Genomic DNA, 15,861 nt, shown 5'->3' on the forward strand with positions numbered 1-15,861 from the left:
ATAAGGCAAGTAAGCTGGAAGCTCATAGAAAAGTAAGGATGGAAGGTCACCTGGGCCACAGGCAGAAACGCACAGGCTCCTCCATGCTCCCACGGTCCACAAACCAGCGACCCCGTGAGGTTTGTACAGTCCTCTCCCTCCCTGAGCTGAGGGCTTCTTATCTGAGTGGCTTAGTCTCCTGCTTGGCACTGGGCACGTGGTGCTGCTGTTATCACCCTCCCATTTCCAGCCCCTCGGTGAGAACATTCAGGCTCAGAAAAGTCGGGGGAGCCAGCGAGCTCATGGCAGAGCTGGCCTCAAACCCCTCCGTCCCCAGTTTGCAGACTGTCCCCAGGTGGTGTGAATGAGATGCGGCTGGTTCAGGGAGCGAGCCCGGGTGGCCCGTGTGTTCCTCTTGTAGGCCCTCAGCCACTTGATGCCAGAATTACTGCAGAGGGCGAGGCGAGAGCCCTTTACATACATCATCATTGGAATACTTAATTCTTACAGCTGGTCGATGAAAGGAGATAAGTAGTAATCTCCCCACTGGACAGCTCTGCAGAGTGAGGCTCGGCAGGGGATAGTGGCCCCGGTGCTCAAGGTCACCAACGACCTTGCTCAGGAATGCAGGAACTGGGTCTCGAACCCCAGCCCACCTGCTCACAGGGCAGCCCCGTGCTCCATCTGGGAGCACACCTGCTCTGCTGTCAGCTGCTGCCCATTGGCAGGGGTGGTCCTCCTGTCTCCCCCACAAGGGTGAGTGGGCCTCTGTCCCTGCCTGTCGGGGAGAGTGGGGGCCCCCTCTGGCACAGACAGGAGAGACCCCACCTGCCTGTGCTCTCCCCAGGCACCTTCAGCGCCCCATGGGCTGCCCTGGCCCGCAGCCGTGAGCAGTACTGCCTGGCCTGGGAGGCCAAGTACTTGATGGAGCTCGGCAACGCCCTGGAGACCATCCTCAGCGGTCTTGCCAACATGGTGGCCCAGGAGGCCCTGAAGTACACAGTATTGTCTGGTAAGCCTCCCCTCTCCCCCACCAGGGGCATGCCCACCACTCCCAAGCCACACTGGTTCTGTGCCTTTGCCTGCCTGGGGCCCCCAGGGAGTCAGGCACTGTGCTAATCCCTGGGTGACCCTGTCTGTGACACGGCTATTATGGTCTTCAAAGGGAGGAAATAGATAAACAGCCAATCACATCATCACCTAGTGTATCAGTTAGTAACTGCTGTGTTACAAGCCACCCCATAAGTCAGTGACTTAAAATAGCAGTTATTTCTCAGAGTAGCTCAGGAGTGCTGCGGCTTCATTTGGCTGATCTTTGCTGGGGTTACTCATGCATCTGTGTGTCAGCTGGCCACCCACCCCTGTCGGCCGGCTTTGTCTGGGGTGACCAGGGTGCCGGGCTCTGCTCCGTTCATCTCTCCTCCCCTCCCGGGGTCGCAGACTAGCCCACACCCCCGGGAGAAGGGCACCAAAGGCACAGTCCGTTTCACGCCTCTCATCCAGGAGCATCTCACTGGCCAAAGCAAGTCATGTGATGGAGCCTAGCGTGGACGGGCAGGGGGCGGGGGCAGGGGCGCTGCAGGGTTATGAGGCAAAGTGGGAAGGATACAGGGTGGCGTGACGGACCGGGGCCATCTCTGGAATCCCACCCATGGCAGATGTTTGAACCTAAGAGATCTAGTCCACGAATCAGAAATGCGTGAGCTTCCGTTTTCTTCTGTGCTATTGAGCAGTTTGGCAGCACTTGGGAAACGTACAGATCCCCAGTTAGAGACTGCAGGCGTTCACTCAGGCATCCAGTAGCCAGCCAGTCACTTCCCTAGAAGGACCCCCACCCTCACCCCGGCTGCCTCCATCACCAGTACCCCTCCTCCCCAGGCATCGTGGCCGCCCTGACCTGGCCGGCCTCCCTCCTCAGCGTCGCCAACGTCATTGACAACCCCTGGGGCGTGTGCCTCCATCGATCGGCGGAGGTTGGCAAGCACCTGGCCCACATTCTGCTCTCCCGGCAGCAGGTACCTGGGACTGGCTGGAGCAGAGGTGCGAGGAAGCTGGGGGCCGGGGGTACAAGGGAGCGGACTGGTGGGCGGATGTCACCTAAGACGAGCCCATGTCGGGGTGGCCCGGTGGCTTTAAAGGGTCTGCACTGCTCCTCCAGCTCAAGTCACAGAAGTGTCCTAGGAGGACTTCCCTGGCGGTCCAGTGGTTAAGACCCTGCACTTCCACTGCAGGGGGCCCAGGTTCCATCCCTGGTTGGGCAGCTAAGGTTCCGAATGATGTATGGTGTGCTCACCCCCACAGAAATGTATCCTGGGACGGACCAGTAAGAATTACAGACTGTGCCTCTCTAGCAAGTAATCAGGTGAGGACTGAGTGTCAGAGGCCTCTGCAGGTGTGGCCAAGGTCAGCTCTTCCTTCACAGATGTCTACAGAGCTACCCTCTGAGCACATCTCCAGTGGTCCAGATACCACGTAAAACCATTAGGGTTCCAGCCACATTCCAGACAGAGGCAGGAAGGTACAAGTGCAAGGCCAGGAAGATCCCACATGCCTCGGGGCAGCTAAGCCCGTCGCATCCCTTGGCCAGGACTCACTCCTGAGGCCGTCCCTGGCTACAAGGAAGTTGGAGAAACTTAGTTTTTGGCTGGGTAGCTGGTGGGGGTGGGGGGGTGGAGTTTTGCTACCAAGGATGAAGGGAGAGTGGCTGTTGGGCAGTGACTGGCAGCCTTTAACGCAGAGTTCCCATGGAACTGGAATATGATTCAATGGAGGGACTTCTGTGGAAGTAAATGGAGGTGGGGCAGTAAGGAGTAGATGCACGTATTGGCACAAAACCAAGGGGAAGGTGTAGAGTGCCAAGGCCGGCTGGTCCGATGAAACTCACCTGCTCCCACCGTCTGCTTCCATGCATGTAGACCCTGTGCTCAGACCCCTCTCCTGGCCTTCTTTTCCAGGTTGCCCTTTCTGCAAGTTCTTTAGTCAGAAAATTCCTCTGTGCAGCTAACTTAGAACCCCTCTTTTTTTCTTTCTGTGTCTTTTTGTTATTTGCTGCCTCGGGTCTTCATCGCATCATGTGGGGTCCTTGACTGCGACACGCAGACTCTAGTCGTGGGGCGCAGGCGCAGCAGTTGCGTGGCACAGGCTTAGTTGCTCTGAGACGTGTCGGATCTTAGTTCTCCAACCAGGGATCAAAGCTATGCTCGCTGCATTGGAAAGGATGCTTAACCACTGGACCACCAGGGGACCCCATGGACCGTAACCTATCAGGCTCCTCTGTCCATGGGGATTCTCCAGGCAAGAATACTGGAGTGGGTTGCCATTTCCTTCCTCCAGGGTATCTTCCCAACCCAGGGTTCGAGCCCAGATCTCCCGTACTGCAGGCAGATGTTGTACCATCTGAACCACCAGGGAAGCCTTACCAGGGGAATCCCTTTTTATGTTTTATTATTATTATTATGGTGGTAAATGTTACATAATAAAAACATACTGCTGTAACCATATTTAACTGCACAGTTCAGAGGCACTAGGTACTTTCACATTGTTGTGTAACTCTCACCATCATCCACCTCCCGACGTTTTCGCCTTCCTAGACTGAAACGCTGACCCCGTGAAACACTAAGTCCCCGTCCCCCTCCCCTCCACCCCCCGCCCTGGCTGCTGGCATCTACCAGGGTCCTTTCTGACTCCATGAATCTGACTCTTCCAGGCACCTTGTATAAGTAGACTCAGACAGCACTTGCCTCCACCTACTGTATGTTGGAAGGCATTGTTCAGTTCAGTTCAGTCACTCAGTCATGCTGGACTCTTTGCAACCCCGTGAACTGCAGCACGCCAGGCCTCCCTGTCCATCACCAACTCCCGGAGTTTACCCAAACCCATGTCCATCAAGCCAGTGATGCTGTCCAGCCATCTCATCCTCTGTCATCCCCTTCTCCTGCCCTCAATCTTTCCCAGCATCAGGGACTTTTCCAGTGAGTCAACTCTTCGCATGAGGTGGCCAGAGTATTGGAGTTTCAGCTTCAACATCAGTCCTTCCAGTGAACACCCAGGACTGATCTCCTTTAGGAGGGACTGGTTGGACCTCCTTGCCATCCAGGGCCTCTCAATGCATTGTTAAGGGTAACTTAGTGTACGTCCTACAGACAGACTGCACTTCTTTCCCCCCTCTGTGCTGTACAGTAGGTTCTCGTTAGCCTTCCTTTCTATACATACAGTCTAACTTACTGTCTCCTCTTCTAGTTTAAGACCAACATGTCATACCCCGCTTTCCTATCCGGGAACAGAACAGTTGTCCCCCTGCTCCACGTCACCCTTTGTCTTCTTCTCCATCGCATCTGGGGGTACCTCCCGCCCCCTCTGCCAGCCCCAGAAGGGCCCCCCTTCACTGTGGTCATTTGCCGCACGCAGGTAGACGGGGAAGGAGAGATGGCTGCTCGATAATGGTTTGAGATGAAAGGGAATTAACCCAGTGAAACATTGCCTGTCAGCCTCGGGAGAAGCTGGTTCCCAAGCGGGTGCCCTCCTGCATAAATGCCTCTCCTGGTGGAGACATCAGAGCTCTGGGTGAGGGGCAGCACGGGCACGATGCGCGAAGTACAAGGCAGGTGCTGACGAGTGTGCAAGGGCCGCTGTCGTCAGGGCTGCTTTTCTGGAACCGCTGTGCACACCTGTGTCCCTTCTCCCCCAGGGCCAGCGGCCTGTCACCCTGATCGGCTTCAGCCTGGGAGCCAGAGTCATCTACTTCTGTCTGCAGGAGATGGCTCAGGAGAAAGGTAAGGCTGGCTTATTGTTACATGTGAAACCCGTTCTGACTCCGCCCCCCAGGCCGGAGGTTCCACACCAGGGATCTCAGGTCTTGTGACCGTGTTCCCAGATCTCAGTTAAAAGCTTAAAACAGTTTGAAAAAGAAAAAACAGTTACTTGGAAAATTGTTTATTCCTTCCACATGTAAACTAGAGTGGATGCGAGATAGTCCTACAGTAGTGGCCTTAGTTTTCTGATGTGGGCTGTTTTTTATTTATTTACTTGTTTATTGATTTTGGCCGAGCTGGGTCTTCGTTCCTGCACGCAGGCTTTCTCTAGCTGCGGCTTCACTGAAGCTCGGGGGCTTCTCACCGTGGGGGCTTCCCTTGTTGCACAGCGCGGGCTCTAGAACCCAGGCTCAGTAGTTGCGGCGACGGGCTGAGTTGCCCCGAGGCATGTGGATCTTCCCAGAACAGGAATCGAACCCATGTCCTCTGTGTTGGCAGGCAGATTGTTAACCACGGGACCGCCTGGGAAATCCTGATGTGGGTTCTAGAGTGGGAGAGGAGGGGTGGCAGGGCTCTGAAGTTGGGGTGTTGGCAGGACCGCGTTCCCTCCGAAGGCTCTGGGGGAACCTCACCTCTCCCAGTTTACAGTGGTGGCCGTACTCCCCGGCTTGTAGATGCGACATTGCACCCATGCCTCATCCTCGTCACCTTCTCCTTTATGTCTTCTCTCCCCTAAGGACAGTTTCGGTGACTTTAGGGCCACCTGCTCAGATCCGGGATGACCTCATCTCAGGTGCATACACGCGCTTGCTTAGTCGTGTCCGACTCTGAGACCCCATGGACTGCAGCCCGCCAGGCTCCTCTGTCCATGGGATTCTCCGGGCAAGAATACTGGAGTGGATAGCCATTCCCTTCTCCAGGGGGTTCTTCCCGATCCAGAGATGGAACTTGGGTCTCCCCCATTGCAGGTGGATTCTTTACCCTTTGAGCCACCAGGGAAGCTCAGATCAGCAGGGTGGAGCAGTGTGCTCTGTCCACAGTGGAGGGGGAGGGGAGCCAAATGGTGACCTGGACTCTGACTCTGGGGTTAGGAGGCCATGGGCTCTGCCAGCCTGAGACCTGGTTCGGGTCCTGCCTCTGCCCAGCTGGGGAACCTGGGTTGGGTAAGGACGCAGCCTCCCTATGCATCCATCTCTCCATTTGCAACAGGAGGTTTACGTCACCTCTGGGCAGCGGCAAAGGGCAGAGGGCATGGCGGTCAGGCCACTGGCCTGGTGCTGGGCCCTGATCCTCTCCTGGCCTTCAGGCTGAGCTGTCTCTGCCAGTGCAGGGGGGCGGTGCACCCACCCCTGCTCTCTACATTTGCTCCCCCGGGAGGTTGTCATCCTCTGTGCCGTCATCATCTTGCTCCTTTCCTGGTCATCCATCCCCCAACCCATGCAGCAGAACACCCGCCAGGCTCCTCAGTACCTGGATGTACTCAGTACTCCTCAGTACTGAGTACCTCAGTACTCAACAGTTGTTGAGTCATTCAGTCGTGTCTGACTCTTTGTGCCCCCGTGGACTGGCACATGCCAGGTTCCTCTTTGCTCCTCTGTTTCCTGGAGTTTGCTCAAATCCATGTCCATTGAGCCTGTGATGCTACCTAACCATCTCATCCTCTGCCGCCCCCTTCTCCTCCTGCCCTCCATCTTTCCCAGCGTCAGGGTCTTTTCCAGTGAGTCAACTCTTTGCATCAGGTGGACAAAGAACAAGGCCACCTGGATGATGTGGTCTTATTAATAGGACCGATTCTCGATTCGGAGGAGAAGGGCGGACCTTTGGCTCCAGTGAGCATAAATTACTTGTTAACTTCAGATCATTAATACAAGCCAACTCTTTGACTCCCCTGCTGAACAAATTGGATTCATTTCCATTGACCACTTGGCTGAGGCCATCAGAAGTGAGATCAACCATCAGCTGCCTCTGCCGAGTGAGGCTGGAAGCTGGGGGGAGGAAGATGTTTGCCTCTCCACCTACAGGGCTGGTTCCCGGAGCAGCTTCCTCCCGGCCTGTTTCTGGGTCACTGCTTCCTCCCCTGGATCTTCACCGCCGACCGATAAGAACAAGGGCTTTGGTATCAGGCAGACCTGGATCTGGGTCCCAGGTTTGTCACTGATGAGCTGTGGGACCTTGGGAAAATCACTTAACCTCTTTGAGCCTCAGCTTCCTCATCTAATGTGGAGTTTGGTACACTCACCTTGGAGGCTCTTCGAGAGATTAAGATGAGACCATGAATGAAACTACCTTCCACAGGTTCAGTTCAGTCGCTCAGTCATGTCCGACTCTTTGCAACCCCATGGACTGCAGCACGCCAGTCCTCCCTGTCCATCACCAACTCCTGGAGTTTACTCAAACTCATGTGCATCAAGTCAGTGATGCCATCAAGCCATTTCATCCTCTGTGGTCCCCTTCTCCTCCTGCCTTCAATCTTTCCCACCATCATGGTCTTTTCAAATGAGTCAGTTCTTCGCATCAGGTGGCCAAAGTATTGGAGTTTCAGCTTCAGCATCCATCCTTCCAATGACTGATTTCCTTTAGGATGGACTGGTTGGATCTCCTTACAGTCCAAGGGACTCTCAAGAGTCTTCTCCAACACCACAGCTCAAAAGCATCAATTCTTCGGCGCTCAGCTTTCTTTATAGTCCAACTCTCACATCCATACCTGACTCCTGGAAAAACCATAGCTTTGACTAGACAGACCTTTGTTGTCCGCAGTTTAGGTTCCATCAGTAAACAACTATTCCTCTAAACTCTAACATGAGGGCCTGCTACACACGGGAACTATGGTGAGTGTCGAGTAGGTAGAAAGTGAAAGGTGCTCAGTTGTGTCCGACTTTGTGACCCCATGGACTATACAGTCCATGGAATTCTCCAGGCCAGAATACTGGAGTGGGTAGCCTTTCCTTTCTCCAGGGAATCTTCCCAACCCAGGGATCAAACCCAGGTCTCCTGCATTGCAGGCGAATTCTTTACCAGCTGAGCCACTGGGGAAGCCCACGGTGCTTGTCATTTTACGTCTACTTTCTGGCACACACATTAGACCGTGAACTCCAGGTCTGCCTGTCCCCCACCATCTCCCTGGCACCCAGCATGTTCTGAGAGCTCAGGGAAGGGGGGAAACTTGACGTTGGGTGAGGGAATCAAGCATGGGCTGATGTACTGAAGAGCCAGGTGCAGACTCCCCATGCACCAGGGTCTCAGTCTCCCAGCAACCCCTGGCGGATGGTTATTCACCTGCTCCAGGGATGAGAAAACTGAGTGAGGCTGTAAGAAGGAGCCACTCGAATCCTAAGAGCCAGCTCCGGGGTCTGACCCCAGGGCGTCGGGCTTCAGGGCCCTCACTCCTAACACTGCTGTACTTTGCAGAGTAAAGTATGGGTGGGAGTCCTCCAGAGGCCCTGAGGGGAAGGGCATTCTGGAGGGCCGGGCTGGCAGGACAAAGGAAGGGCTCTCGGGGTGTCTGGAAATGTTGGGTCTGGTGTTCTTGCAGCCTGTGAGAGAGGGACTGAGCCGGAAGGCGGGTCATGGTTAGGACAGGAGCCCCGCACAGGCTGAGGCGTTGGAACTGATGTTTAGATGCTCAGCCTCTGAATTGTGGGGCAGATCAAGAGCTGAGCAGGTCCTGCAGAGGGAGGCGCTGCAGTGGGGGTCAGCCCCGGACCGCCTGCGGTTCACACCCACACACACCCATGCGCACGTTCATGTATACTCACACACATTTTAACACACACAGAGCAGCCACTCCACCAGCGCCAAGGACCTCTGCCGCCCCATTGGTCTCCGTGTCCAGGGCAGACTTTAAACATAGAAGGAACCAGGATGGGAGACTTATCAATAACAAGAGTTTGACCGAATCTGAACAGAAGCCTGGTGGTCAAAAGCGCAGCTGGGTTTGTCCCCATCCGATCACCTCCTGAAGGAAAAACTTGAAGCCAGAACGCTCTGAACGAGAACCTTCTCCATCAGCCTGGTGGTTTTCTCTCCTTAGTAGCATCCCATCCCACCGTGTCCGGACAAGAGGCGAGAGAGCACCCCGGTCGCCCTTTGCCTCGCCCCTCCTCTCACTCTGAGAAGAGGCCTGCCCGTGGTGGCCGAGGCTTATCCCAGACGTGGGCTGCGCTCCCGTGGTGGGAGGCAGGGCAGGGGAGAGCTCCCCACGCTGGGGGCGCAGGCATGCCCTTTGACCCCGTCCACCCTGCCGGCCCCCTCAGCGCCTCCAGGTAGACAGCGAGCCCCTGATACTGGCCTCAGAGCCCTGTATTTCCCCCGTTTCTCTCTGCCTTTCTAGAGAGCAAGAAGGGAACTCCTGATAGTTCATAGAAATAGGAAGCTGGAAACAACACACGCCCACCCGCAGAGGGGAGCAGAGGGATCCCGAACCCAGAGAGCTGGTCACTGCTGCACAGCCTCCCTGGGGGCCTGGACCCAAGGCCGGCGGGACCACGGAGTAACGTGAATGAAAACGTGGATACACACTCACAAAAACTGGCTCACGTGCTGCATGTTGAGCGGGGCCCTCATCTCCCTGTGCCCTTTTTCCCCCTTACTTCCCACGTTCTCGCTCCAGCCACCCAGCGAGCCTCTGGTCTCCAGGGCTTTACCACGTACCTCCCAGTCCTGGGTTGGATCCCTGGGTTGGGAAGATCCCCTGGAGAAGGGAAAAGGCTGCCCACTCCAGTACTCTCGCCTGGAGAGTTCCATAGACTATACAGTCCATGGGGTCACAGAGTCAGACACGACTGAGTGACCTTCACTTTCACCCAGTCCCCACCCATCAAAGATGAGAGGCAGACGGGGTCGGAAGGACCGCGCAGATGCAGGCCTCTGTGCAGGTGGGGACGGGGCCACAGAGCTCTTCCCCACCAAGAGACCCCAGCTCAGCTGCTACAAATATGCAGACTCTGGAGTCTGGGCATCCCGTTTGAATCCTACACCCACTATACCAGGCAGGTCTCACCTTTCTGAACTCCAGGGGACTCAGGCAACACCGTGAATAATAATAATAGTATTCTTGTCAAGACTGTAAGCGTTAAATGCAGTAGTGCACACAAATGCTGGTATGTGAGAGCCTGGTGATTCTTACTGAGCATTTATATTATGCTAAGATCTGTCTTAAGCTTTATAAAAGGGAGCTGGCCTGAAATTGCTCGGAGGTCACGTGGTTAGGACTGTACACTTTCACTGCTGAGGACTCAAGTTTGAGCCCTGGTCAGAGACTAAGAGCCCACACGCTGCACAGTGAGGCAAAAAAAAAAAAGGGGGGGGAGGGGGCCTGACTCACAGGATTAGGACACCGCACACACGTGGGTGACCTTAACCCTGGCCTGAGTTGAGAAAAACCGGCCTCCCATCAGAGCGGGGGCCCCCAGGCTCTGTTCCTTTCTGTTCCCGCGACCGCCTTCCTTCCTTTTCCTTGACACCCCCTCCCAAGCGCTGGCCTGTGTTCCCGCTGGGGCACCTTCAGGTCTACAGCTGACTGTGGTCATGAATGAATTACTCACCCTTTGCCGGGAGCGGCTGTTGCACGTCGAATTCATCCCGGCTCGGCTGTGTGGTTTCAGGCAGCCCTGCTCCTTTAACACTCAGTTAATCTGCACACAGAGAGGACCCTCTCCTAACTGCACGAAAGCTGTCACTGTCTGAGTTGGGGGAATGTGAAAAAGGAATTACTCGAATGCAATTGAATGTACTAATTGTTTTCTGGATTCCCTTGAGACCGAGTAATGAAATGTAGCAATAAATCCTAGAGTCACCCAGAGCACAGCAGCCTTCAGCCAGCCTCCCCCGACCCTCTGCTCCCACCCAGCCACAGCCCATCCTTTTTCCTCCTCCCCCAAGAAAAGTTGCCCATGGTATTAACCATCTCACAGCTCATTCCCTTTCTCAGTGATGTTGCAAACAGCAGGGGGTTACTGCTTAGGGGAATGCAGCCATTCCCAAGGTACCCCTCACCTGGTCATGCTCCTCCCTCAGGCTCTGTGTGGGCAGCTTCCTTTCAAATAGGTGTCTGGACCATGAACCCCTTGAGGGCAGGAATTGTGTGTGAGCAGCCTCTGTACCTCGTGTACCTGGGAGGAAGCCAACAGAGAGTGCACGCTCTGTAAGTGAAGTGTCTAGCATAAACATTCACATTGTATCAGTCAGGACAGGTGAGGTTACGCTGCAGTGACAGACATCCCCCGCATCCTTAGAGGTGTAGCACAGTAGAGGTTCATTTCTCACCTGTGCTTCCCGTCCGCCGTGGGTAGGCCGGGGCTCTGATCTTTGTAGTCACTCAGCATTCCAGGCCAGTGCCGCTGTGAGTGGGCCGGGGCTCTGATCTTTGTAGTCACTCAGCCATCCAGGCCAGTGCCGCCGTGGGTGGGCCGGGGCTCTGATCTTTGTAGTCACTCAGCCATCCAGGCCAGTGGAGGCTCCCTCAGTAGGAGGTCGAGATTGTAGTGAGTTACACACTAGCTCTTCCGTTTTACCTGAACTAACGCACGACTTTCACTCATTTTCATCGGTAGAGCAAGGCAAAGGGACGTTTCTAACATCCAGGAAAGGCCAATGAGTATTCCTACTGTGGGCTCCAGCCGGAAGACCTTACTTGGATTCTGGCCTTTAATTAATTCTCAACGAAACATTAGTTTATCTCCAAAACGGGGATTTTCCTCTCTTCCCCTACCCTGCCTCTTAGCTTGCAGGATAGAAGAACCCCTTGATGGGAAGCCAGAGTGGGGCAAGCCCTGAGGATGCTGGGATGAGAGCGCCAGCGATTGATGGTACCAGGAGCTCAGCCACGGGACCCCCACGCAGACAGAAGCAGGGATGATCCCCAGAAGGTTACCCACCAGAGGCCCAGAGATGAGGCCAGCACAGAGCTGGGTCCAGGCAGACAAAACTCTGAGCTGTGGTGATGGTGACCGGCTCCAGCCCAGGGCCCAGAGAATCAGACACGACCTGATAAAATGCCCTGGAGACGCAGTGCGTGCACGCGTGCTCAGCCGCTATGTCGTGTTCAATTCCTTGCGACCCCGTGGGCTGTAGCCCACCAGGCTCCTCTGTCCATGGGGTTCTCCCGGCCAGCATACTGGAGTGGGTTGCCATGTCCTTCTCCAGGAGGTCTTCCTGATTCGGGGATTGAACCTGAGTCTCCAGCGACTCCTGCATTGGCAGGCAGGTTCTTTACCACTGAGCCACCTGGGAAGCCCTGAGGACGTAGTGAGTGAGTGAGTGAGTGAAAGGCTCTCAGTCGTGTCTGACTCTTTGCAAGCCACTGAACTGTACAGGCCGTGGAATTCTCCAGGCCAGAACACTGGAGTGGGTAGCTGTTACCTTCTCCAGGGGATCTTCCCAACGCAGGGATCCAACCCAGGTTCGATCCGCATTGCAGGCGGATTCTTTACCGTCTGTGTCACCAGGGAAGACGCAGGACTGCCTACAGGTGGGAAGGGCTGTCAGAGCAGTAGTAGCCGGGCTGGCTGCCGCTCCTGAAGGCCCGGGTCTCTGCCTCATTCTTGCTCAGGGGTTTACGTACGTCCTCTTCAACCCTCACAACAGCGCCGTGAGATAAGCAACCCGCTTCCACTTTGCGGATGAGAACAGTGAGATTTAGACAAAGGTAGAGTGCGGTGGCCTGAAACTAAGATTTCAATAACTCTCCCTGACTCCAGAGCTCCTATTTATATTATTTTGGCCGCTTCCAGTTGGATTTTTTTTTTTTTTGGTTTCCGGTTCTTGTTTTACGTTTACTCATTTGTTGGGGCTGCCCTGGGTCTTCAGTGCTGACCACCGGCTTCCTAGGTCGCAGTGAGCGGGGGCTGCTCTCTGTGGGGCTGTGGGGGCTTCTCGGGGAGGAGCGTGGACTCTGCGTGCGAGGGCTCCGTGGTTGAGGCACAAGGGCTTCGTTTCTCCGTGGCATGTGGGGTCTTCCCGGACCAGGGATTGAACCCGTGTTCCCTGCATTGGCAGGCGGGTTCTTCACCACTGGGCCACCAGGGAAGTCCCTGCTCTTGGTTTTGGCGTCCGTCACCGCAGATGGGATGGATGTCTGTGCCGGTGCTTGATGGTGCCAGTTTTGTTAACTCGGATCCTCGCAACCTCCTCATGGGGCAGGCGTTTGACTCGCCGTATCCTATAGAGAGTGGACAAGGACTCTGAGACTCAGAGAAAGAGTTGAAGGGGTTCCCCAGAGTCGGAGCTGGGAGGTGGCAGGGCTGAGACTGACGCCCAGCACCTGGCCCTGGCCCCTCGGTCGGGGTCCCTCTTCCTGTGGCCGCCTCCTGCTCCCTCCCTCACCCTTTACTCTGCACTCAGGGCTCTGGATCAGGCCCTGTCTGTTTTGCTCACCTCTGTATCACCAGCTCTTGGCACATACGAGGCAGACAGTACCTGTCAGTGATTGATTACCTGTCAGTTGATGAGGGACGTGAAACCCATGTTTCATGTTCTCCATGACTGCCGCCTGCAGAGAACGGTGCCAAGGCCTTTGGGTGGTCAAAGGCTAGAGCTACATCAGCATGTGGACCCCACCGACCCCGACACCTTGGCCAGGGGGTCACCCAAGGCCCCTAGCAACCCAGGCCACTCCACTTCTGGACTTCCCAGCAAGCGTGATCAGCCAGCACGTGCTCAGCGTGCACAGGGTCTGCCCGCTCAGAAGCAAGACAGAACGTGCATCTGCCAAACTTCGGGCAGGAGAGGAACGTAGCCAGAATTCCCAGGTGAATGGCCCATCTGCCTGCCAACAGGAGGAATTTGCCCTGGAAGTGACTGATCCTCTGACCAAGGGTATTTCTGGCCCCAGCAGGTGGCCGGGGGGTGGAGTGTGGGGCCTGATGCCAAGAAGAGCCACCAGCCAAGCACGAGCTACCCGGGCCCCACCCAAGCACGAGCGACCCGGGCCCCAGATCCAGAGGATTGTTCCTGTTTCAATGCACTCACTTTCAAAGGCCTCAAAAAGGTGGAAAGAGCGCTCAATTCAGACTGGCTCATGGAAGCCGAGCCAGGAAGTGGCTGCGTGAACCGAGAAATCAGTTCTGCTTCAGCTGTTTATGCACTGATGCTTCTCTTCATTCTCAAACGATGTGAAGGGAATTAATTAGCGACACTGCACGTTGTCTCTGGCCGGCGGCCCTGTCCACACCGTTGGCAAGACATCCCGGGATACGCTGGCTCACCAGTTCATATTTTCACTTGGCCAGTAAGAGCCCACAGGCCCTGCCACATTCGGGGCACCTGAGCCCATCCATGCCCTGGCTCCCCGCTCCACCTCCATCTGTAAGTTGGCTCCATCCAATTGCTTCTCCTTGAGACTTCAAGATTCAGGAGACCGTGACCTGAGCGCAAAGCCAGCCCCTGCGCATCGCTGTCCAGGTGCCCTTAGGCAAAACCACTTTCCTAAGCTTCAGGCTGAGGAGTTAAATGGGACACAGAGGCCTCCTGGGCTTGCCCTGGACTTAACCACAAGCGTTCAGTGAGCATGCTCTAAGGCTTCCCTGGTGGCTCAGACGGTTAAGAATCCACCTGCAATGCAGAGACCCGGGTTCGATCCCTGGGTCAGGAAGATTCCCTGGAGAAGGGGATGGCAACCCACGCCAGTATTCTGGCCTGGAGAGTCCCATGGACAGAGGAGCCTGGCGGGCGACAGTCCACGGGGTCACAGAGAGTCAGAAACGGCTGAGCGACTGTCACTCAGTCTGTACTGGGCACCTGCTAAGTGCTTTGCATGTTTTATCTCCTTTTTTTTTTTAAGGTTTTTTTTTTTTTTTTTTAATGTGGACCACTTTTAAGTCTTTACTGAATTTGTTACAGTATCGCTTCTGTGTCATGTTTTGGATTTTTGGCCAGGAGGATTGTGGAAACGTGGCTCCCTGACCAGATATAGAACCCACAGCCCGTACATTGGAAGGCAAAGTCTTAACCACTGGGCTGCCAGGGAAGTCCCGTGAGTTCTCCCTTAATGTGCAAACAAACCTAAGATGCAGGTAGAGATCCTTCTCTTTTGCCAGTGAAGAGGCTGGGGGCAGGGACTACATCCATTTCATTCTTGACATGGGGGACTTGGCACAGAGAAGAGGCACACTAATGTGCTCGTGGAGGGCCCAGGACCCAGTCGGAGGGCTCAGCTGGCCTTTTAGGATGGTGGATGTGACCATACAGCACTTGCTGTTACTGTTCAGTCGCTCAGTTGTGACCGACTCTTTGTGACCCCATGGACCGCAGCACGCCAGGCCTCCCTGTCCATCATGAACTCCCAGAGTTTACTCAAACTCATGTCCATTGAGTCAGTGATGTCATCCAACCATCTCATCCTCTGTCGTCCCCTTCTCCTCCCACCTTCAATCTTTTCCAGCATCAGGGTCTTTTCCAGTGAGTCGGTTCTTCAAATCAGATGACCAAAATATTGGATCTTCACCTTCAGCATCAGTTCTTCCAATGAATATTCAGGACTGATTTCCTTTAGGATGGACTGGTTGGATCTCCTTGCTGTCTAAGGGACTCTCAAGAGTCTTCTCCAACACCACAGTTCGAAAGCATCAATTCTTTGGTGCTCATTTTATCCCACAAACGTCAGAAATCATGGACTCCTAGACTCAGGGTTCCAACAGACAGTTTGGAATCATCTGGTTCAGACCCCTACACACATAGGATCCCTTTGACATCATCCATCAGAAGTCTCTACTAGCATCTGCTTACTTGCTCCCAGTGACAGGAAGCTTACTACTCTGCCCAGGTTGGTTAGGAACTTAGGAAGGAATCAGTTTAATCCCGAAGTCGGTGCTTGTGGGCTGTGGAACATCAGGCCCAACTCAAAGAATCTGTGAAGGCTGCTCGTGTTGATGTATTTCCAGGGAGGCCACTGGCCCTGCAGTAGAGCTCCGAGGGCTTCAGGGCCTGGGTGGCCTGCTCTCAGACTTTTCAGAAACAAGGTTTTACCCATTTTGAACCCAGAGCTGATCAGAGCCCCTGTTAAGCACATTCACGAGAGAGAGTGTTGGGAACTGAACGCTGATTCATTTCGGTCCACCAGTAATTGTTGATTTCCTGCAAATGGAGCAGATGTCCATGCTGTCTGTCTGAGCTCCTGGGAAACAGATTATCTGCC

At 55.0% G+C, this 15,861-nt stretch overlaps 1 protein-coding gene across 16 annotated transcripts in view; it reads left to right on the plus strand.

Moving 5' to 3' along the window:
- Positions 1–15,861, plus strand: part of TMCO4 (transmembrane and coiled-coil domains 4) — a 101,302-nt gene that overhangs the window by 50,013 nt on the left and 35,428 nt on the right. For all 16 annotated transcript variants that reach the window (XM_081574863.1, XM_081574858.1, XM_081574852.1 and 13 more), the window contains 3 exons: positions 827–991; positions 1,858–1,994; positions 4,667–4,751. In XM_081574863.1, coding sequence (XP_081430989.1) covers positions 827–991; positions 1,858–1,994; positions 4,667–4,751 — 387 coding nt within the window. The remainder of the gene's footprint in view (positions 1–826; positions 992–1,857; positions 1,995–4,666; positions 4,752–15,861) is intronic.

Source organism: Giraffa tippelskirchi, chromosome 3 (assembly GCF_054371585.1).
Source record: "Giraffa tippelskirchi isolate mGirTip1 chromosome 3, T2T-mGirTip1v1.2.pri, whole genome shotgun sequence".
Taxonomy (NCBI): domain Eukaryota; kingdom Metazoa; phylum Chordata; class Mammalia; order Artiodactyla; family Giraffidae; genus Giraffa; species Giraffa tippelskirchi.